This window comes from Scyliorhinus torazame, chromosome 7, assembly GCF_047496885.1.
Source record: "Scyliorhinus torazame isolate Kashiwa2021f chromosome 7, sScyTor2.1, whole genome shotgun sequence".
NCBI lineage: Eukaryota > Metazoa > Chordata > Chondrichthyes > Carcharhiniformes > Scyliorhinidae > Scyliorhinus > Scyliorhinus torazame.
In genome coordinates this window covers 261,049,561-261,073,849 of record NC_092713.1, presented here as the reverse complement: position 1 = coordinate 261,073,849, position 24,289 = coordinate 261,049,561, and the positions used below count along the sequence as shown (strand labels likewise).

At 42.9% G+C, this 24,289-nt stretch overlaps 1 protein-coding gene across 2 annotated transcripts in view; it reads right to left on the bottom strand.

Annotated features, from left to right (window-relative positions):
- The window catches only part of LOC140426998 (BTB/POZ domain-containing protein KCTD16-like), a 343,701-nt gene that overhangs the window by 158,740 nt on the left and 160,672 nt on the right, over nucleotides 1-24,289 (bottom strand). Inside the window, exon 2 of one of the 2 annotated variants that reach the window (XM_072512366.1) lies at nucleotides 14,847-15,660. The exons of the other annotated variant lie outside the window; for it this stretch is intronic. Within the exon in view, the coding sequence (XP_072368467.1) occupies nucleotides 15,569-15,660 (92 nt within the window). The 3' untranslated portion in view covers nucleotides 14,847-15,568. Of the gene's footprint in view, nucleotides 1-14,846; nucleotides 15,661-24,289 lie in introns of those variants that run through there. 2 annotated transcript variants of the gene reach the window in all.

Below are 24,289 nucleotides of genomic sequence, written 5' to 3'. Positions count from 1 at the left end.
AGGAACAACCCTCTGGGCCCTGGCATCAGCAGCACTCCCTTCCTCCTCAACAAGGTACACAATGAGCCCAGTGGTAGCGGCCACGCTGAGAACGTGGACCCAGTTGCGACAGCACTTCGGGATAACCAAAATGTCCCTTATGGCCCCCATCTACGGCAATCACAGATTCCCCCCAGCCATGCTAGATACCACCTTCAAAAGATGGAGATGGGACGGAGGCACACTGCCGGTCGGGGACTTCTAAGTAGGGCACAGACTGGTGACACTGGATGAACTGACGAGGAAGTGGAAACTATCAAGAGGACAGGAATTGAGACACCTCCAAATAAAGCACTTCCTCCGCAAAGAGACAGTAGGGTACCCGGGGTACCAGAAAGCACACTACTAGAGGACCTGATAGGCACAATCAGCAAGAAGGGGGGGCTATGTGGGAAAATATACGGACAGCTACTGGACAGAGCCCGAACACCACTGGACGGGACCAGACAAAAATGGGAGGACGAACTGGGACAGAGGTGGGATGGGGACTCTGGAGCGAAGCACTGAGCAGAGTGAGCTCCACCACCTCCTGCGCAAGGCTATGCCTAATACAACTCAAAGCGGTGCACAGAGCGCACCTGACCAGAACCTGAATTAGCAGGTTCTTCCCGGTGGTGGAGGACAAATGTGAACGGTACCAGAGGGGCTCAGCCAACCACACCCACATGTTTTGGGCTTGCCCCAAGCTTGCTGGGTTCTGGACAGCCTTCTCCGAGGCAATGTCCAAGGTTGTGGGGGTGAGGGTGAAGCCATGCCCAATAGTGGCAATCTTCGGGGTATCGGAGCAGCCAGAGCTACACATGGGGAAGGGGGCCAACGCCCTTGCTTTCGCTTCCCTAATCGCACGCCGGAGAATCCTGCTCGGCTGGCGATCGGCAGCACCGTCCAAAGCTGCAGACTGGCTCGCTGACCTCTCGGAATTTCTCCACCTGGAGAAGATTAAGTACGCCACCCGAGGGTCAGAGGAAGGCTTCCTGGACACTTGGGGACCGGTCTGTTCCAAAACCTGTTCGAGGCCAGCAACAAGGAGTAAGCCAGGGAGAAAAAAAAGATGAAGAACCAAAGGACTGCGCAACCCGGAGGGGGGGGGGGGGGAGAAAAATGGGGAAACCACAAGAGAAGAGGAAGCATGCTGAAACCAATGGGGGGGGGGGGGGGGGAGAGGAAGGGGGGATATCATAGTCCAATCCAGAGGGCAGCAAAATGTACATACAGTTAGTCAAATGATGGGCAAAACAAACCTCTCTGTAAAATAAAGCAAATTAGATTGGGCAAGAAAAATGTAATGTATATAAGTAACAACTGTTTATAAATATGAGAAAAGCCAATAAAACGATTTTCAAAAAAAAAAAGAAGTGTTTGATGCAACAGTTATGACAAGACTTTACATTGCATCTATTTTATGCTATACTTCAGCGTAGAACAGCTGGAACCCAATATTGGTGGTATTGTTGCATTGACAATTCATTGATAAATGTTCAAAGTTCATACCCTGGCCTTGTGCAGCTGAAAGTGCAATATTCCTGTGTTTGAGTCCGACACCATCATACCTCCACCTGCAGTCAAACCAATGTTGGCCGTCCCAGGTGCATCAGATATAAAACTTGATTTCATAATTATGGAAAGCAATCTGTTAGAATTATATGCTTTCTCAGCAAATTATTTGTTACATCTAAAGATTTTGTCCAAATTAAGAAAGAACAGGGTCCAGGAGTGTGGACGCCCAGGTGGTGGGACTTGCACTGTACACACCTGTTCCCAGTTCATCTAGTTGCAGGAACTACATTAAATTGGCGGTTCAAGCACATTATAATGACTCTGCTGTACAGCTAATGCTGCCTGCACTCTTCATTAGCGTGCATCTGTTTGGGGAGGATTAAACATCTCTCACAGCGCTTAAAAGGCCAGCAAACAGCTCTTAAAAGGACAGTACACACTGGCTGAATAAAGAAATGGCAGTGAACAGGAAAGAAAAGATATCCTCATCGCCCTGAAGACAGAAAACACTCAGAAACAATTCCATCGTTTGTGGAAAGAGGTTACAATAAAGGTACCAGGTTTTTTGCTACAATACATAAAAAGTTCAATGGCCTCATCAGAACTACGAATCTAAAAATCCTAACTCTCAGCTCTCTCGGTCTCTACTCTAATAATAATAATAATCTTTATTAGGGTCACAAATGAAAATGAAATGAAAATCGCTTATTGTCACAAGTAGGCTTCAAATGAAGTTACTGTGAAAAGCCCCTAGTCCCCACATTCCGGCTTACATTAACACTGCAATGAAGTCACTGTGAAAATCCCCTAGTCGCCGCACTCTGCCGCCTGCTCGGGTACACCGAGGGAGAATTCACAATGTCCAATTCACCGAACAAGCACGTCTTTCAGGACTTGTGGGAGGAAACCGGAGCGCCCGGAAGAAACCCACACAGACACGGGGAGAACATGGAGATTCCGCACAGACAGTGACCCAAGCCGGGAATCGAACCCGGGTCCCTGACGCTGTGAAGCAACAACTCACACCTCCACCACCTTCAGCTTCACAAGCCAAAATACTCCCTTACTTCTGCTCACTCTCCTATAATCACTGTAACACACTTCATTTTCTTCTCCTCATATAGACTTTGTCTCTCCCACTCTCACCGCTATTGCAATTCTCATTTCTCCACGCTCTGTCGCCCAGTAGAAATCCACGTTTAGCACTGTCAGGCACTGAGGCACACTGATTTCACAAAAGAGTACAACATAAAGCATAGGAACTCTGTTTAAAGTTTCACAAGGTTTTTTTTATTACTTCGCTACATGCTCTGAATGCCAAAGGAGGAGACTAATAAAAATGTGGCAGGTGGCACATTTCTGGTGCAAAATGAGTGAGCACAGGACACTCACCATCCTGGAACCTGCTGTGTACATTTTGTGCTGAGAAATTCTGTGAATTAATTTATAAGCAGAAATATTATCCCACCAAGGGCTGAAAATTGCAGATGCATTGCTCAGTCAGAAACATACTACGAATGTTGTACTATCAATAGAACAGTTTTGTTATCTTGCAATGATTCAGAAATCCTTCAGTATCAGGATGGTGCTTTACAAAAATACAGAAATAGGTGAGCTAACATCTGAACAGAATGCTATATATAAACCAGAAAGTGAAGAATGTAGTATAAGGATCTGGCACATTTAGGGGTAATGCGGGACTGAGTACAGGGTCGCCCACATAGTGATGTATAAGGCACATGACCCAGACCCAAGGGTCAGTGTAGTGTTGAGCAGAGACGTGTATAGACCTGAGCATGGACACAGATCCAAGCTCGTGCACTTTACTGTACATGTGTAAATAGTTCTAGTAGTTAATAAAGACTTACAATTAAAGTACAGAAAGCTATGGAGACCTCTTGAAGACATACCATTCTGTAACCAACACCCTCTCAACATGGTGGTAGCAATGGGATAACCAAGAACCTTGCTAAAGTACAGAGACAAATTGAAATGTTGGAAGACTGAGAAAAATTCAACAGAGCATTCTGATCTGAAAAGAAGCTCATAAAGATATAGAGGCCCAGAGGAAAGGTCTCCAGAAAATGCCCTAAAGAATAGCCTGGAAGCTGAAGGAAGAGATTTAAAATTCCTTACTGCAGCAAAAGACTCCATTGAATCTCCTTTGTTCAGCCTCAGAGTACAGAGTGGACAGAACCTGAATGGGTGAGCTAAATATTTTTAAATTCCAGGTTAGGGGGTTAGATAGGGTGGACAGTGAGAGCCTTCTCCCGCGGATGGAAATGGCTAGCACGAGGGGACATAGCTTTAAACTGAGGGGTAATAGATATAGGACAGAGATCAGAGGTAGGTTCTTTACGCAAAGAGTGGTGAGGCCGTGGAATGCCCTACCTGTAACAGTAGTGAACTCGCCAACATTGAGGGCATTTAAAAGTTTATTGGATAAGCATATGGATGATAATGGCATAGTGTAGGTTAGATGGCTTTTGTTTCGGTGCAACATCGTGGGCCGAAGGGCCTGTACTGCGCTGTATCGTTCTATGTTCTATGTTACTCAGCAAGTCCTGAGAACTACTTTATATAATTCATTGTCAGAAGTGCCATTCAAAAGAGACCCATTTCTGAAATCCAATCCCTGAGTCAGAGCCTGAACAAGTGGCCTCTGAACTCGTCCGAGAACAAAAAAGAGAACAAATTAATTAAATATTTTGGGAACGTTGCAACTGTCCAACTTCGGGAAAAAACTAGCAGAAGCTCCTATTCAACCGATTCACTTGTTCAAAAAGTAAACCGTGAACAAAAGAATTTGACAGTCAGCCAATCCAGGCAGCCACTGCTATTTTCTTTCCAACAAGAATGTCATCACCATTTGGCAGAGCCGCTGAAAACCAAAAAGTGGAAAATTGCTCTGTCTCCAAGTAAATGGCATACCATTGTGAAATCCAGTCAAGCTCCAGAGAAAGATTTTTATTTTAACTGAAAGCAGAACAAAATAAGCACGTTCAAATCAAGTTCAAAAACTCAGGGAAGCAAATCATTGGTCAAAACTATTAGTGTTGAAGGTTATGTGTGAAGCTTAAAAACAAAAGGTTCCATCAGTGAAATAGGAGCCTGCAAAAACCTTAAAATCATGGGAAGAAGAGCAGAGAGAAAATAAATATTTATGGCACAGCCATTCTTACAAGGGCAACAACATTTTAATCTGCAAAAAAATGATTTGACTATGATCAAAAATCCAATGAATCAGATCTGTTTGGACTCACCCCAAGGTCAACACTAATGAAAAATTGGATGTGCTGGAGAAGGTTTTTTTTAAATTATCAGAGTGCATCCGGTCTAAGCACAAAAATTAGAAGAAGTCCAGGTTAATACCTTTTTATACTCGTTTAGTGAACTTGCGAAGGAAGTCATCCTGATGCATGGTGTCGATGATTCCTCAACCAACCTTGAGAAACTATTAGAAACCGTTGACAAAAAATTTATTCTTCCAGTTGATGAGTGTGTAGAACTAGAACAAAGCCCTGCCCTTCGAAAAGAGTACACAACTCTTCAGCAATTTGATGAAATAAAGGGTGCGATTCAGTAGTCTGAAGTTAAAGTCTGCAGAACGGCGCATTTAGTGGGGTGTTACTTGGTGGCTGCAGTACTGAGAAACATCCCACTATTCAACAGCACTTTTGTTTCCCTCCACTGAGGCCGCACTTAGAGGAATTTATGCTGATCGGGGCATCATTTTGTCTAGCAGCCCCGATTGTTTCCCCCTTTCAGCACCACTGTCCCCAGTTTTTGACCCTCCCTTCATCTCCCCAACCTTGTAGAGGCCACCGGGAACCCCCCTCACCCCCCTCTACCTGGCAAGGCCTGCCTCCTGGGCCCGATCCCTGGCAATGCCAACCTGGTACCTGGGTGCCAGGCTGGTAGTACCAAGGTGCCCAGGTGTCAGAGGGAGTGCTAGTGTGCCACCTTGCCCTCTCCCCGACTACCCGGGGGTCTCCAATGGCCTGGAAGATCCACTCATGTGCCACTACACCTGGTCCACATTTGTGGATCAGTACTAAACGGAATCCTGGCGATGTCGCCCAGGTGAGGCCGTTGAGCCCTGGGCGCTGGGTGAAACCAGCGAATGCATATTTAAATTAGCCTAATGGCTCACTTATATAACTGATCTGGTTAACACCCAGTGAGGTTGAGATCCAGATCGCGACATCTCGCGAGATGCCTTTGAATCTCGCAAGACGATTCGAGTGTTCCAAATCTCAAGAGAGGCCTCTCACGAGATTCAATGGCCTCTTCCTGACACCAAGTCAGGGCCACTTTTGCTTAGTTGGTTGGACAGTTGGTTTGTGATGTAGAGCGAGGCCAACAGCACGGGTTCAATTCCTGTACCGGCTGAGATTATTCAGTTAGAGCACCATCAGTCAGCTCAAAGAGGAAAGCAGCCTATGGTCATCTGGGACTATGGTAACTTTACTTTTACATGTATAAAGAATACTAGTAGTTAACAAAGACTTATAGTCAACCTACAGAAGATTATAGAGTGCTGTTCTGCAACCAACACCCTCCCAATAAAGAGCAGTTTTGAAAATGCTGATGCAACAGATGTAATGGCTGCATATTACAAGATTAAAAGAAATTGATTCCAATATTAGGTTTTTAGCTCCTGAAGTATGACTTTAGGAATGTAGCTCGAATGGAAAATCTACATCAGTAAACCCAGAACAATGCGTGAAATTAAACCTCAACTTTGGACAAGGCAGATACTATTGAAAGGTAACTTGGAGACTGACTTCGGAATTTCCTCACATACACTATGGGAGACCCAATCCATGGATTGGGGTTTTAGTTGCCACATTCATGATTATGCAACAGACACTGGGTGCACACGAGGCTGTCTGCTGAAGTGATCGATGCCTGTATGCACTTCTGCAAAAGGGAATTGAAAGCAAAATCATGGATGATTTAAAAATGTAATCAGTTATAACAGAGTGGAGGAATACTGGAATGGAGGATAGAAGGTGACTTTTGGCAATATTACATCTCAGGCTGAAAAAAACCATGAGTCAAAGTCACAGATTTAACTGCAAGAGAGGCATCACTTAATCTGTCATGCTGACTACCTCCCTACCATGTGCTATCTGACCTGCAAACCCCAGGTCGGGTGACCCCATATTTAGCTCAGACCGTACCTTATGGTACATTATCCAGGCATCTATAATACTCAAGTCCACCTACACAATCAGCTAACATCATTATAGTGACCATTTTGACCTCATCCTGGGGTTTTGAGAGTTTGCAAATTTGATTCTTATTGAAGGTGTCACTATGTTTAACACCTATGTTCATTTTTTTTTAACATGTTGTAAAGATAGTTTGTTCACCGAACCAATTCCACATGATGTAGTAACAGCTTTGCGTACAGACACAGCAATGTGTTTCAATTCTGCCCTCTTCGTGGAAGAGCACAAATTTGCTCACTCAGTTCCGTTGTCACGGGCATGGCGATGGGCACAGTTTGACACGCAGAGCAATGCAGGTGGTAAGAAGGGAGCGCAGGCATCTGCTCAGCAATATTGCAGCCGTGGTTTTACAAATTCACAATTTTGTAAAGTTTTGGACAGGTCGACGTGGACGCAGGGTCTATACACATAGATCCAGAAGTCATGCCGCTATGAAAGTTCGAGCCATGTTGAGAGTGCAAAATGGACTTGGGTGTTTTGTTATCTCTGAGATGTGCGGTCTGTGCCTCTGAGGATTTTATACTTCAATGAGTTCAGTATAAATATAGTGCTTTCTTTTCCCTGAAGGCGGTTTAACTTCCCAGGCTCTTGCAATCTTAGCCAGGTCTTCGGGGTGAGAGAAAACATGAATGAAATTCATGGCTTGGAAACGGGGGCATGGTTCAGAATCGCTCATAGGTAACAATCTGGAAACAAGCAAAAGCCCCTTAGAAAAAACTGACAACTGAAGGCCAGCCCAGATTCTAACATGTACCCAGCAGCCAGTGTCTAGACACAAGGTGCAACCAAGCACAAGTCTGCCTTTAGAGCTTTTGGCTGCTGTAAGAAATATCTTGCTCGATGAAGAGGTTTCTTTCCAAATATAAATAGGAAAATTATGTCATATAGAAATTCCCCCATTGATTCAGGTCAAGATAATTCATTGAGTGGTTCCTCATCAATGCTCAATGATGTTATTTTGCTATTTTAAAAAAACATAAGATACTTGCTGATTAGTTACTTCAATGTGGCACTGTTTATTTTGAGAGCCATTGATTACCAGTTTCCACCAGCTCTCTACTGAGTGGCTCATTCATGCAGTAAATAAACACGTCAGCTGTTGGGCCATGCTGTTATCAGGGTTCTTTCTACTAACTTGTATTTAGTTTACTACTATTTGAGATTAATTATGTATTGCGGAGTGCCACCTTCGCGCATATTGACATTGTCAGGGAAACCTGACACTTTGAGAGAAGTGTCAACATCACAGATTGCAGACCAATCAGTACTGAGTTCTTTAAAAATGCATCGATATAAACAACTATTGGGCTCTGCTTTTTGAGACGGGATCCGCTGACCACTCCAAGATCTCCATCACATGACACACCTCCCTTGGTTCTGGAATGATCAGATAACAGCTGACTCCCAGGGGGATTCCCACAGCTAACAGCGAGCCTGGCAATTCCTAGATTCCAGATGCTCTTGGTGCTCCAGTGTTCATCCTCGGAAGATGGGGTAGGGTAGCTAACGGGCCGAAAACACCTCAAATATTGGCACCACAGCTGCCTTGTATGCCCTCACAAAGCCCAAGGCCTAGAAAGCAAGGTGTGTCAGATCCAATACAGACACACAAGGGACACCAGTTATGTCCTCTTCCTCAATAAGAGAATCTAGGGCCCATTTCTCAGTGCCTGCTGGCCTGTTTAACATGGCGGCCTCCAGGACGTGTCAAAAAATGGGAGGGTACCAGGACCATTCCTCCCCATTCTTCCACCACCAGTTTCATGCAGCAGAGAGGAAGGAGCCTCAAAAATATTCTCAAAATTAACATAATTAACTATGATAGTTGGAGTCCCCTGTAACAATCTGTGCAGATGGCTAAAAGATTAAGGCCACCTTCACTCAAATTCCGGCCCAAGCAGGGCCCACAGTTGTTGGTTGTCCCAATAAGGAATGGATTGGGAGAAAATGTCCTTTGATATTAAAACTAACAAAATGTGCAATGTAACTGGAAAAGCAGGTGCTTGGGCAGCTGGGCAGAACAGCCTTGGCTTGCAATATGAAATATTTAGCAATTAAAACTAAAAGACTCCTCTAGATTGAAATATCTTGGGTGTGATTCAGAAGCCCTGTTGTGCCTGCCGTGGATTTGGGCGCAACATGTGAATCACGCACGAGCCTCAAATCGGACTGCACACCGGGCGCCAGGGCCATTCGGGAGTCACCCGAGTCGCTTCACCCGGCGCAATCTGTATCTTGCCTTCCCTGGACAGGGGAAAGTGGAGGACAGTAGGAGGCACAGAAGTGGCACCATGACCGGAGAATGCGAGGGCGGCAGTTTCACTCAGGGGATTGGGTCTAAGGCTGCAACTTTGGGGAGGAGGTACAGGGGCAGATTCAGACAGGGGCGGATCTACTATGAAACTAATGAAGCTTAAGCTTCAGGGCCCCTAATCCCAGAGGGGCTCCAGAAGCGACTTTATTCCACATTGCTTAAAAATTTTGGGCCTACTGTATGAGAAAGGGTTTAATAAAAAAAAAATATTAATAATGTAGTGTAATTCAATGCAAAATAATAGTTAAAATAAAAATTAAAAGGTTATTAAAGTATCATGTAGGCTAGCCGTAAACAAAAAAACGTTCAAATTAAGGATGTTTCATTCTAAATATATTTAACATAAAATAATTATAAATAATTTAAAACACTATTAACATTTATGACAGAAATACAAACAGTAGATGACATGTCATAACAAAAAAAGGGGAGCCGTTGAAAAGGCAATCACAATGCTAACGTGAATTTTCAACGTAATAGCACTCGTGATAGCGATCGAGTCAATAATTTTTTTCAATAAAGTGTTCATAAGGATACAATATTTTAATTACCCCTACTCAAAAATAAATGTTATATTTAGAAAAGTAAGGTAAGTAATAAAGGTTAAATAGTGTTAGATTAGCCTAAGCCTATTGTTTTTATGAAGAGGTGAACGGAAGGTAGGCTACGACCGCATAGCCTAGGCTAATACTATATTACAAGTATTTATGAAAAAGTAACAAAAGGGTAAATTTGTGTTAAATTACAGGTGTTTATTATGAAAACTGTTCAAATAATGGTAAAATTGTGTTACATTATCTTAGCCTATGAGTTTTGGTGGCCTAGTCTTCCCTAACTTAGTCTAGCCTAGCATAGGCTAGTTTGAACATAGCCTAGTTTAGCCTATTTAGCTTATTTATTATAAATCTTTAAAAATGGCGCTTTACTTTCTGAGAAGGGTTTTTTTTAAAAAACCTTTCTCAGAAAGTAGACCTAATTTTTTTTCCTTTCAAAGTATGCAACAATAGTCGCATGACTCAAATTGATTAATTTTTTGTTGTTTCTATTTCAACAATCCCAAAGTTTGAGAGTCAGTAGCACAGATGTTGTCAAGGTGGAGTGTCGCGGTAAGTTGACTGTTCTGTTGTGGCTAATGTAATTGTTTTCCCTTTTTAACAGAGGTCAAGACCCTAGAGGAATAACAATGAGTTCACAAAAGTACTTAAGTGAATACCAAAAACGCAAACTCAATGAAAAGCGATCTGACAAAATTTCTAAATGTCAAAAACTAACAAACTATTTTGCAATGTCAAGTTTGTCAACACCAGTTGAAACAAGCCAAGCAAACACCATTGAAGCCAGTGATAGTGCACAAACCATGGGAGCTCTTTCTAGCAATGTTCAACCCACTGTTGATGCTTTTGATACAGATGACGATCACAGTGGTCAACATGAAAGTACCGCGGAGCAAGCAGAGATTGAGCAGAAACATGAAACAGGAAGCAAATTCAGTGATTTCAAAGAATACAGTGACCTCGAAAATTGGCCCATAACAGTTGATAATGATTTCATACAGAATTGTTTAATGCAAGACCTAGGTTTTTTTTCAAAATAAAAAACCAGATGATGTATATACCGAATCAAGAAGGGTTTACAAGGAGCAAAACAGAAGTTTCTCAAACAAATATTTTGAAAAAAGATTGAAAAATGGCCAGACTGATGAGATCCTGATTAGTTTACTCAAAGAGCAAAGGCTGTATATACTGTTTTGTTTGCAAACTCTTTTCTAAATGCCAAACATCACTTACAACAGGTGGGTTTTCTGACTGGATGAATGTACTCAGAACTCTGGAGAATCATGAAGACTGCATGGAACATAAGAGGGCGATGTTGTGTTGGATAACAAGAAAGTCAAATAAAAATACTGTGGATCAGCAACTTGAAGAACAGTTGAGAAAAACCATGCAGTACTATTTTGAAGTACTGAAAAGAGTTGTAGCTGTTATAAAGTTTTTAAGTGAAAGAGGTTTGGCATTTAGAGGTCATGAGGAGAACTGAGGCTCACCAAATAATGGAAACTTCATGGGGGCCATTGAACTTATTGCAGAGTTCGACCCATTTTTACATGAACATCTCGAGAAATGTAAAAATGAAAACGTAAATGCTACTTACCTATCCAAACCCGTGTATGAAGAATTGATAGAAATCATGGGAAAACATGTGCAAGATGAAATGGTGAATCAAGTCAACAACCTAGACACTAAATACTACTCTATGATTGTTGACTCTACGCCTGACCTGACACATGTTGACCAGATGGTAATTGTGGTTCGATACTGCTATAATGGAAAACCCTGTGAGAGATTTTTAACATTTTTACTGATAGAAAACCATTCATCCACGACCTTGTTCAACAAAATACAACAAGTCCTGGGTGAACATAAGCTTTCACTTGAAAATATCCGTGGTCAGACTTACGATAATCCATCTAACATGAAGGGCTTGGAGAAAGGGCTGCAAGCAGTCTTTAAAAACACTAACAGGTACGCAGACTATGTACCATGTGCAGCCCATTCACTTAACCTTGTTGGAGAAAAGGTAGTGTCTACTGTACCTGAAGTTGTTGACTATTTTGGCATTTTGCAGGAGCTGTATGTTTTCTTTTCTGGATCTCCACGGAGATGGGGGATTTTAAACATACAGGGCAATCTACATTTTTCTCTAAAGAGCTTAAATGTAACTAGATGGTCTGCACACTATGAAGCAATCCGGGCAATTAAAAATGGATATATGGGTATTGTACAAACTCTCAAATATATTTTTGAAGACTCAGAAGAGAAGCCTGAATGTAAACGAGATGCAAAGAATTTATACCACAAGTTGGTAAAGCTGGAATATGTTATTTTAACAGTCGTTTGGGAAGAAGTGCTGGAGCGTTTCAACAAAACAAGTAAGAAACTCCAAACCCCTGGTTTTGATGTATTTGAAGGTTATCTTCTGCTATCATCTTTACTTTCGTTTGTTAAAGAACTCAGAGAAAATTCAGCCAATAGGATTGCACACTATGAATCAGAAGCAAAAGGTTTGTGTGAAGATATCACTTCAAGTTATTCTGATGCTTCCAAACGCATTGTTTCAAGGAAATTTTCAGATGGAACAAGTGGTATTGCTTCTTTGAGAGGAGCTGACAAATTTAGGATAGAAGTTCTATATCAATTCTATGACTGCTTGTTAATCCAGTTACACAAGAGATTGCGAAAAGGTTCAAGTTCCTCTCAGAATTGGTGAACAAATCTGAAATTGATGAGGACAGTATTGAACTTATAATATTGTATTACAAAGATGATATTGACCACAAATTAGTCAACAAATGTTATCAGTTCAAAGAATATTTGCACCTTAGGAAATCCCAGAACACAGAAGAAAACACGGCATCTAAAATGTAATGCACAGAAGTTCTTCAACTTATTTGTGAGCAACACCTAATTGAAGTATTTCCCAATATGGCTACTGCGCTTAAGCTGTACTTGACAATGTAACAGTTCAAGCTTCAGGGCCCCAAAATTGTAGGTCCGCCACTGGATTCAGGGGAGAGTTCAAAGGAAGCATTTGGAGAAGAAAAGAAGCAGCAGCCCGCTCTATATGACGCCCAACCGGCAGCACTGACGTTCCCTCCTTGTCAAGAACCCCCCCTCAGCCAAAGGGCCCAGCCATTTATATACCAGCAGGCTGAAGCACAGCCTCGGGCGAAGCGATGCAAAGGCCCCACCATTGGCTGCGGAAGTGGCATGGGGGGGGGGTGTGCAGGAGTGTCATAGCCCCCACGAGGATCACAGGGAATTCATTCTCCCCACGGGAATCGTGGAGTACAAGCTTTGCAGGTAGGGAGGGATTGGCAGGAGGGAGGGGGAGGAGAGGGTGACGCCAGGCAGGTGAAAGTGAGGCTTTCTGTGGAGACCACCCAGCTTGAGCTTGTTAAAGACCTTCACTCAAAATCCGGCCCAAGCAGGGCCCACAGTTGTTGATTGTCCAAATAAGGACTGGATTGGGAGAAAGTTACTGTCGCGCACAGAGTATTGTGCATAGTTTAATAAATCCTTCTTCCACTACTGCTGCCTTCCTCGAGTCACTGAACTTACTTTGTGCAGGTTTTGACCCATTCTGTATCAGTTATCAGTACAAGAATGATGCAATTAAATTTGGCCAAATGTAGGTTGCCTGTTACGTGCTCACTGGAGTGACATAGCAAGCCATCCAGTTGCATTAAACTATTGGGTTCACAGAGAAGGCCCACCTCCAGCAGCTTGTTAGAGCAATTAGGGTTGAACAATAAACACTTGCCTTGACAGCACCATCAATATTCTGAGATTGAATATTTTTTTAAATAGGTTTGATAGAGAAACCTGAACTATTATGAATATACATTTCACATAATCAAGACTGCAATCACTTGTAGATCACTCAAGACCAAATGTACTTGCTTTTGAGAATTAAATGGCATAATCAATTCAAACTATTTACTTTTTCCTTGAAATTGATTTTTCAGGGAAATGAAAAATATTTCAAATAATTTTGGTGTTTCGGCTGACAGCATTAGAAAGATAGGTAATTTGATGTAGAATTTAAAGGAGGAATAGATAATTAAACCTGCCTGCAAACTCCACTGGAGTGCACTGTGCTAGAAGATATGTTTGTACAAAGCAAGGAGGAAAAATAAACTATCAAGAGCCTGAGTCAGTATTAATGATGCTTATTAATGCACACCTGTAAATAGACAACTAATTGTCTGAAGCAACTCATTTAGATGAGGATTGCGGGCCTTAGATCTCGGCTTTAGACCTGTCAGAACTTGCAACAGTGCTGATATGTAACCTCCCAGAATATTTATCAGATGCACATCACAAATGCATCTGATTATACAATACAAATTGACTTCTACTGTTTTTTTTTGTATTGACTGTTAATTGTTTCAGCAGTCCTGACTCAGCTTTCTTAATGCTCCTGATACTCTCTTCATGAGTCTCTCACGGCTCCAATTCTCAGTGCTCATTGGTCCTTCCAATTCTTTTGTACCCCTGACCTTTTCTGCACTTGCAAGTCTCCTAACTCTCAGAATACAGAATGTCAGCCCTCTCATTGCACTTGCTCCTCTTCCCAGCTACACCACAGCTTAATCTTTCTTCTTGTGCTAAGCTGTTCCTGATTTATATTCCAGTGATCTTAATAGCATCATATACTTACATTTGTGTAAAATAGCTTATTTTATATGCAAGATAGATTAACTAGATTAAATGAGAATAACCAGTGCACCCACCTCCTGTGACATTACTCCAGGATTTGTATGACTTAGATGTTTACCTCTAGTTACCTGCTAATTTCCAGTCCTGAGAGAAAGTCTAGCATTAGGGTTGAATCAGATTCATGGTGACCATGTATCTTTCTCAGTAGGAGGCTAGTGCAGTGGGCAAGGAATCATCTTAATCACAGTATAACAACTTTTGTGGAATATATTAGTTTTTTACTCGAATAAAATATGAGTTCCGCAAGTAGAACAATTTCTTGTGGCTAAATGTGACTGATTCTGGGGAATACAATTGCTGAACTCAGGAATATCTAATTGGCAGGAAAAGAAATTACACACAACCAAAAAATATCAAGATATAATCATTGGTATTCAGGAATATAATAATTAAATCAGCTACAAATCCGCTTCCGACATGGTGGTTCATACAATTCCTGAACCAGAAGGCGTACTTGGATTTGGATTTGATTATTGTCACATGTACCGAGGTACAGTGAAAAGTATTTTTCTACGAGCAGCTCAACAGATCATTAAGTACATGAAAAGAAAAGAAATACATAATAGGACAACACAAGGTACACAATGTAACTACATAGACACCGGCATTGAATGAAGCATACAGAGTTGAAGTGTTAATCAGTTCAGTCCATAAGAGGGTCGTGTAGGAGTCTGGTAATAGTGGGGAAGAAGCTGCTTTTGAGTCTGTACGTGCGTGTTCTCAGACTTTTGTATCTCCTGCCCGATGGAAGAAGTTGGAAGAGTGAGTAAGCCGGGTGGGAGGGGTCTTTGATTATGCTGCCCGCTTTCCCCAGGCAGCGGGAGGTGTAGATGGAGTCAATGGATGGAGGCAGGTTTGTATGATGGACTGGGCTGTGTTCATGACTCTGAAGTTTCTTGAAATCTTTGGCCGAGCAGTTGCCATACCAGGCTGTGATGCAGCCAGATAGGATGCTTTCTATGGTGCATCTTTAAAAGTTGGTAAGAGTTAATGTGGATATGCCGAATTTCCTTAGGTTTCTGAGGAAGTATAGGCGTTGTTGTGCTTTCTTGGTGGTAGTGTCAACGTGGGTGGACCAGGACAGATTTTTGGAGATGTGTACCCCTAGGAATTTGAAGCTGCGAACCATCTCCACCTCAGCCCCGTTGATGCTGACAGGGGTATGTACAGTACTTTGCTTCCTGAAGTCAATGACCAACTCTTTAGTTTTGCTGGCATTGAGGGATAGAATGTTGTCGCTGCATCTCCCTCCTGTATTCTGACTCTTGACTTGTGAAATTGTCCAGGCGAATGCCTACCACATAGAGTTGAACCAATATATTTAATGATCAGAATTTCATGGATACATTGTTCTTGGTACATTTAGCGATATGACTCTGCCCTCTTGCTGACTCATTTGATATGCGGCACAGAACCAATGTTCTGGGATACTTTGACCTGTTTAGGAACACCAGCTAGTGTACCATTCATGAGGCAACAAAACGTGCTTTCCTACACAATCATTTGGCAAACAGAAAACATGATTTTGATATTTTTGGTTAAAAAACATGTGTGAATTCTGACTTTGAATAACCGTGATTTTTTAAAAAGTGATTTTCAAACAATGTTATCATTACCGTGTAATTGTTTCAGTGGAGTTTTGTCCATTTTGTGTGATTTGTTGACCCCATAAAAATCTGTGTATTGCATTATTTTGGCATAAAATAGATTTGGAGCAGCAAAAAGGATTTAAACAATTATGCAAACATTGTTCCTGCCAAGGATTATTTGCACTCATACAGAAGATGCTGGGCCATTGTGTCTGCCCAGCCCACATGGCTGAAGTGAATCAAAATCACCATGTGAAGTGCTTGTGTCAGCTGTGCTGTAATTATATTGTCAACAGCAATAAAGCAGTGGCTGAAATACCCTGTAACAGGAGGGTAGGCGTGACGTTAGTATCCTTCTGTATGTCAAGTACGGAGCCTGTTAACTTTGGGTTTCTAATGCGTTGCCTGCTGCTCTCTATAGAATTATGGTAGGAATTCCATCTATTTTAGTACACAATGCAATGGACAACTTAAATTTCAGAATTTCAGAATTTCAGGTTGGTTCTATTCAGCTGCGCGCGATTCCAACTGGTACATGATCCATGCATGGATGCACACATCCACCACAAAGTGTTAGAAAGAATATTAACCATCAATACAACAAGTGTGTTTGCCTGCTCACACTGCAATGGAAAATAAGTGTCTATGTGCTGATACCAAAGCTCTATCCCTGTAATGCAGCACTTTCCCTTGTGGCCCCTCCATTTCTAGCTTAATGATTTGTTTGCTAATTTCATAATTTCAAAATTTACCATATGATTATGTGTACATGTTTCTTTGAGAGCAGGACTTTCAGTGGTTCAATACAACAAAATCACTCATGAAAGTCAAATAATTACATTAATTCATACGAGGATCAATATTCGTTGGTTTAGATATTTTAAAGGAGCTACTAAAAAGGTGAAGATAAATTGATTAATTGGTAACATCTTTAGTCTTTTTTTAGACAAGTGCACTTCAGCCTTTAATTGTCATCTGTTGCGTGGAAAATGGTTAAACGTTAACTCCTTTCACCAGCCATCAAATGATACAAAGATTTTTATTCCACGATTTCAACCATATTAGATAATTCATGTTAATAATCTGAGAACTATGCTGAAATTGATCACAGCTGAGATTTTATGTTTTGTTTCAATTTCCCAACTAAGCCTATCTGCTTAATTATTTGAATGGATCATTTTATGTACAGTTATATTTTTAAGGAAGAAGCAGGGGGGCTGTTTCAGTTGTTTAGCTTTGTGCATCTAATCATTCAATATAAAATTATACCTGGGTGATTTTATATCATCTGTTATGATGCTGATGAAATAAACCTGTTTTTTTTTAGTCCTCCTTTCTTTTCTTTTGCATTAATCTCTTCCTTCCACTCCCGAAGACATTGGCTCATATTTTCCACTTGACGTATGGCTCTTCGCTTGCAAAACTCCAGGGGATTGTAATGGAAACTTATTAAGGAGCCTGCTCTCCTCTTGTTTCAGCTACTGTTGACATTTTCTGTCAGAACTGACATTCAGTGTATGGGGTGAGCATATTATAATTACATGCATGTCAAATAATTTGTTTTCCGTGATTTGTGTCTTAGCAACATTGGGCATAATGGATGCCTGTGTGTGCCTAGCATTCAAAGTTGCTGAGGGAGTGGAGGCAGAGGGTTTCAAAAATAAATCTATCTCATTAAGTTTCCACGGCTAATATTATGGCCCCTCAGATGAACTTTCTGATGTGTTAAACATTAACAAATTGTTCAAACATGGTCTGTATCCAGTTGGTCAAGCTTAATTATATCCTCATCTGTTGTTCACACAATTGGACATTCAGCTTCCCAACTCAAGGATGTAGAGCCCAGTCGTAGCACCTGTATCATTCATGACACTGGCTGAGATCAGCTAGCTTATCGCAGACCCAGACATTGAATGTCGGACCATCTTGTTCTGTGTGACTCGGTTGCTTTTGCCTTTGTCCTGCTGATCTTTAAACCTGGAACTGAAATTTCTTCCTAATCTTCCAAAGTAATGTTGGTGCAAGGTTGACAGAACATCCAGGCAAAATGTCATAAGTGGATAAAGATGGACATTTGTGCCACCACTCGGTGGCTTCACTGATTTCCTGTTGACATTACAGTATAAGGTTGGGCGAACCCTGGAAAATCTGCCGCTTAATTTTTAATTGTCAGATATTACATCATTTAGATACCTCATGACACCTCCTGTGCAAAACATTGTTAAATTTGCTCAAGTTAAAATCCTGACCTTTTGTCTCGTCCCTTTTCCTTACTGGAAAACTATAGCCTATTCTACTTTGATTCATCACCCATATTATCTCAGTGGATTGGTCTGTTTGTGATAACTCTCCTTATTTGAATGCTTTCTGGTTCATCTAATTTTCCATGGCTGCTATTAATGCTACTCCCTGACTGGTTAGCTGGAACCTGATTAAAGTAAGTCACCTCCAATTCCACTGACCTCTCTCTCAGGAATAAAAGACAGTAAGAAGTCTTACAACACCAGGTTAAAGTCCAACAGGTTTGTTTCAAATCACTAGCTTTCGGAGCACTGCTCCTTCCTCAGGTGAAGGAGCAGTGCTCCGAAAGCTAGCGAGAGCATCAGCAGCCGCCGACAGTTTCCCGTGCTTGCGCAGTGGTGAGAGTCTCTTCCGCCTCCGCCATGGTGGAGGCCGTGGAGGAGGCGGAAGGGAAAGAGTGCCCCCACGGCACAGGCCCGCCCGCGGATCGGTGGGCCCCGATCGCGGGCCAGGCCACCGTGGGGGCACCCCCCGGGGTCAGATCGCCCCGCGACCCCCCCCCAGGACCCCGGAGCCCGCCCACGCCGCGTGGTCCCGCCGGTAAATACCAGCTTTGAGTTACGCCGGCGGGACAGGCAATTTCTGGGCGGGACTTCGGCCCATCCGGGCCGGAGAATTGAGCGGGGGGTCCCGCCAACCAGCGCGGCCCGATTCCCGCCCCCGCCCAATCTCCGGTACCGGAGACTTCGGCGGGGGCGGGGGCGGGATTCATGGCGGCCAACGGCCATTCTCCGACCCGGCGGGGGGGTCGGAGAATGACGCCCCTGACCCCCATCTTCATTGTTTCTGCTGGAAATTCTGCACCATCACCAACAAGACTCATTTTATCTCTGCATACCTGTCTGATCGTGTGATGTCAACACCACTGGAAAAGTGAATTATCCAGCATTGAATTTCAACTCACTGGGAAGGAATGTTTCATTGGACTTTAGTTCTGAACTCTGGAACCCACATGAAGCAATATGTATTTTCTCTGCAGGCTCTGCGTTGTAAATCATTTTTTTCTATTTCTCTCTTTACTGTCTGAGTGTGTAGGCAATGTTGTGACCCTTCCTCTGCATTATGGGTGTGTGCAAGTAAACTAACCCTTTGAGTTCATCCTATCTTGTTTGTTCAATAGAAAATTAGATTGCACCAAGACCAAGCGGGCTGAGAAATATGCTTATAAAAAGGGAAACAAACTCAAAATCCTTTCTGTTTACAATGGGTGGTGAGAGGAGAAATTAATGCTGTTTAAATTAACTCACCAGCCGCCTCCTGTCTCTAACAGTAGGGTTGTAAATAGAGCTGCTAACAAGTTGCTTTTCACTCTCATGCCGTGGTTGCGCCGTGGCGCCAATTTCTGTGTAGATTGGTGTCAGCACTGCTGCTATCACACTTTGTACTGCCTCCATGATCTGTTGGCTCTAGGCGTGCTTCTTGATTAAGGGTAGGAGTGACCTTTTATACCCGAGACAGATTGTAGTCCTACTCTGGTACTTGCTTTAAACTTGTTTATCAACACTATATGTAAACAGATTACAGAGTTGGTACGTTGCTCCTGAATACAATGTATACCATCCTCTCTCTCAAGAGAGTCTATCACATGACTGCCTGAAGTCACTGATACATCATAATCTACATCACTCATTAGCATCTCTATTCTATTAACCCACTACACTACATGCATGAGGCCACCTGGTTGCCAGGCGTCCCAGTGAGTATTTGGCTACTGGTGTGCCTTTTAAACACGATTTAAAACAATTATGCATCTCTTAAAGCAAGAATGCATTCCTTATTTTCTTCTGAAAAACTCTGGCATCAGAGAGGATCACATCCCTGGAGATCCTGCATAAGGATTATTGGACTAGACAAAGGAAGTTGATGAGGGACAGATCAATTTGAGGCAACTCGCGAGGATTTATTAAGCATTAAAATGTGTAAAACCTAACAGACCAGGCAGTAGTTTACAAGTTGCTGGAGGTTAACATACTTCCCATGTTAACTTTGGATGCGGAGCAAGCTACTTGGCTTGGACCTTGTTGATGCTCCTTCTCTTTGTCTTGTTTTGACATCTTTATGAGATTGTGAAGCTGGCTGCTGTGGTGTTTCTCGTCTCCATCATATCCTGTTTGGGACAGGATTTCCGTGTGTATCATCCATTTCTATTGATTCTGAAGGTGAGTGATAGTTCTACATTTGGTCCAAGTCAGTTTAGATCTGTCCATATGACTGACACTCGCATTCCATTACCTTATAAGATACATCGGGGCGGCGGCATGTGGTGCAGTGGTTAGCACTGGGACTGCAGCGCTGAGGACCCGGGTTCGAATTCTGGGAAGGCCCCCCCCCCCCACCACCACCCCCCCCAACCAATAAATTCTGGTGGAGAGGAAACCCGAGACACTACACGTGTAGTGTCTCCCACCCACCCTCCTCCTCTAACCTAATAATAAGATCCATTGGTGTGAGGTAAGTGCCATATTATATTATTATTATTAGCATTATTATATTATATTATTAGCATTGTGCAGGTCAAGGAGACACAGCCTGAGTGAGAGAGATACAGACAGTGAGAATTTGGTAGTTTGGTGCAGTGAGGTAACCAGGAAAGGTAAGTGGTTAATCTAATTGTGCTGTTTTTCAGTTAAAAGTGCAGTGTAGATCAGTGTCTGATTGGCTGAAGCTTCCCCCACCATATACTTAAATTAAACTAATTAATTAATTAGTGATGGCTGGTCAGGTGATGTGCTTGAGCTGCTTGATGTGGGAGCTGGCAGATCCCATTGCGAGCTGCAGCGACCACATCTGCAGTAAGTGTTGGCTGCTCGAAGAGCTCCGGCTCAGAGTTGATGAGCTGGAGTCTGAGCTTCAAACACTGAGGCACATCCGGGAGGGGGAGACTTACCTGGACACTGTGTTTCAGGAAGCAGTCACACCTGTCAGAGTAAGTAGTTTAAATCCTGCCAGTGGCCAGGGACAGCAGGGTGTGACTGCAAGTCAGGCAGGTAAAGGGAACCAGCAGTCAGGAACTCAGGAGCCTCAGCCCTTGACTCTGTCCAACAGGTATGAGGCACTTGCTCCCTGTGTGGATGGCGAACAGGGTTGCAGGAAGGATGAGTCAGCTGACCAAGGCACCATGGTTCAGCAGGCCATTCAAGGGGAGGGAGTAAATAGGCAAGTTGTAGTTGTAGGGGATTCTATTATCAGGAGGATAGATAGTATCCTTTGTGAGCAGGATAAAGAGTCCCGCATGGTATGTTGCCTGCCCGGTGCTAGGGTGCGGGACATCTCTGACCGGCTTGAAAGGATACTGGAGAGGGAGGGGGAGGATCCAGTTGTTGTGGTCCATGTCGGTACCAACAACATAGGCAAGTCTAGGAAAGAGGACCTGTTTAGAGATTATAAAGAGCTAGGATCCAAATTAAAAAACAGGTCCTCAAGGGTCATAATCTCCGGATTACTGCCTGAGCCACGTGCAAATTGGCATAGGGAGGCAAGAATAAGGGAAGTTAACACGTGCCTGAAAGAGTGGTGTGGGAATGAGGGGTCCTTTTCATGGGACACTGGCATCAGTTTTGGGACAGGGGGGACCTATACCGTTGGGATGGTCTCCACCTGAACCGAGCTGGGACCAGTGTTCTGGCGAAAAGAGTAAATAGGGTGGTCAATAGGACTTTAAACTAAAGATTGGGGGGGAAGGGAAAGTCAGGGAACCAAGAGGTGAAGTAATCAGCGGGGAGCGTAGCTGCTTAGGAATTAAAAAAAACACGAACAGACAAAACTCAAGAGTGGTTACGATTGTCCCCATCCCACAAAATATGACACAGTGTATGGAAAGGCTCAGTAAACCAAGGTCGACCACACTAAGAAAACAAAAAGGGACGGTCAACAGAGGATTAAAGGTGCTATATTTAAATGTGCGCAGTATACGGAACAAGGTAGATGAGCTTGTGGCCCAGATTGTGACTGGCAGGTATGATGTGGTAGGCATCACAGAGACATGGTTGCAGGGGGTTCAGGACTGGCATTTAAACATCCAGGGATTCACAACCTATCGAAAAGACAGAGAGGTGGGCAGAGGGGGCGGGGTTGCCTTGTTAATTAGGAATGAAATTAAATCAATAGCACTAAACGACAAAGGGTCGGATGATGTGGAGTCTGTGTGGGTAGAGTTGAGGAACCACAAAGGCAAAAAAACCATAATGGGAATTATGTACAGGCCTCCTAACAGTGGTCAGGACCAGGGGCACAAAATGCACCACAAAATAGAAAGTGCATGTCAGAAAGGCAAGGTCACAGTGATCATGGGGGACTTTAATATGCAGATGGACTGGGTAAATAATGCTGCCAGTGGACCCAAGGAAAGGGAATTCATTGAATGTTTACAGGAGGGCTTTTTGGAACAGCTTGTGATGGAGCCCACGAGGGAACAGGCCATTCTGGACTTAGTGTTATGTAATGAGCCAGACTTGATTAAAGATCTTAAAGTAAGGGAGCACTTAGGAGGCAGTGATCATAATATGGTCGAATTCAATCTCCAATTTGAAAGAAAGAAGGTAGAATCAGATGTAAAGGTGTTACAGTTAAATAAAGGTAACTACAGGGGCATGAGGGAGGAACTGATGAAAATCGACTGGGAGCAGAGCCTAGTGGGAAAGACAGTAGAACAGCAATGGCAGGAGTTTCTGGGAGTAATTGAGGACACAGTACAGAGGTTCATCCCAAAGAAAAGAAAGGTTATCAGAGGGGGGATTAGGCAGCCATGGCTGACAAAGGAAGTTAGGGAATGCATCAAAGCAAAAGAGAAAGCCTATAATGTGGCAAAGAGTAGTGGGAAGTCAGAAGATTGGGAAGGCTACAAAAACAAACAGAGGATAACAAAGAGAGAGATAAGGAAAGAGAGGATCAAATTTGAAGGTAGGCTAGCCAGTAACATTAGGAATGATAGTAAAAGTTTCTTTAAATACATTAAAAACAAACGGGAGGCAAATGTTGACATTGGGCCGCTCCAAAATGACGCTGGTAATTTTGTGATGGGAGACAAGGAAATAGCTGAGGAACTGAATAAGTACTTTGCGTCAGTCTTCACAGTAGAAGACATGAGTAATATCCCAACAATTCCGGAGAGTCAGGGGACAGAGTTGAATATGGTAGCCATCACAAAGGAGAAAGTGCTAGAGAAACTAAGAGGTCTAAAAATTGATAAATCTCCGGGCCCAGATGGGCTACATCCTAGAGTTCTAAAGGAGATAGCTGAAGAAATAGTGGAGGCATTGGTTATGATCTTTCAAAAGTCACTGGAGTCAGGGAAAGTACCAGAGGATTGGAAAATCGCTGTTGTAACCCCCCTGTTCAAGAAGGGAACAAGGAAAAAGATGGAAAATTATCGGCCAATTAGCCTAACCTCGGTTGTTGGCAAGATTCTAGAATCCATTGTTCAGGATGAGATTTCTAAATTCTTGGAAGTGCAGGGTCGGATTAGGACAAGTCAGCATGGATTTAGTAAGGGGAGGTCATGCCTGACAAACCTGTTAGATTTCTTTGAAGAGATAACAAATAGGTTAGACCAAGGAGAGCCAATGGATGTTATCTATCTTGACTTCCAAAAGGCCTTTGATAAGGTGCCTCACGGGAGACTGCTGAGTAAAATAAGGGCCCATGGTATTCGAGGCAAGGTACTAACATGGATTGACGATTGGCTGTCAGGCAGAAGGCAGAGAGTTGGGATAAACGGTTCTTTTTCGGAATGGCAACCGGTGACGAGTGGTGTCCCGCAGGGTTCAGTGTTGGGCCACAGCTGTTCTCTTTATATATTAACGATCTAGATGACGGGACTGAGGGCATTCTGGCTAAGTTTGCTGATGATACAAAGATAGGTGGAGGGGCAGGTAGTATGGAGGAGGTGGGGAGGCTGCAGAAAGATTTAGACAGTTTAGGAGAGTGGTCCAAGAAATGGCTGATGAAATTCAACGTGGGCAAGTGCGAGGTCTTGCACTTTGGAAAAAAAGAATAGAGGCGTGGACTATTTTCTAAACGGTGACAAAATTCATA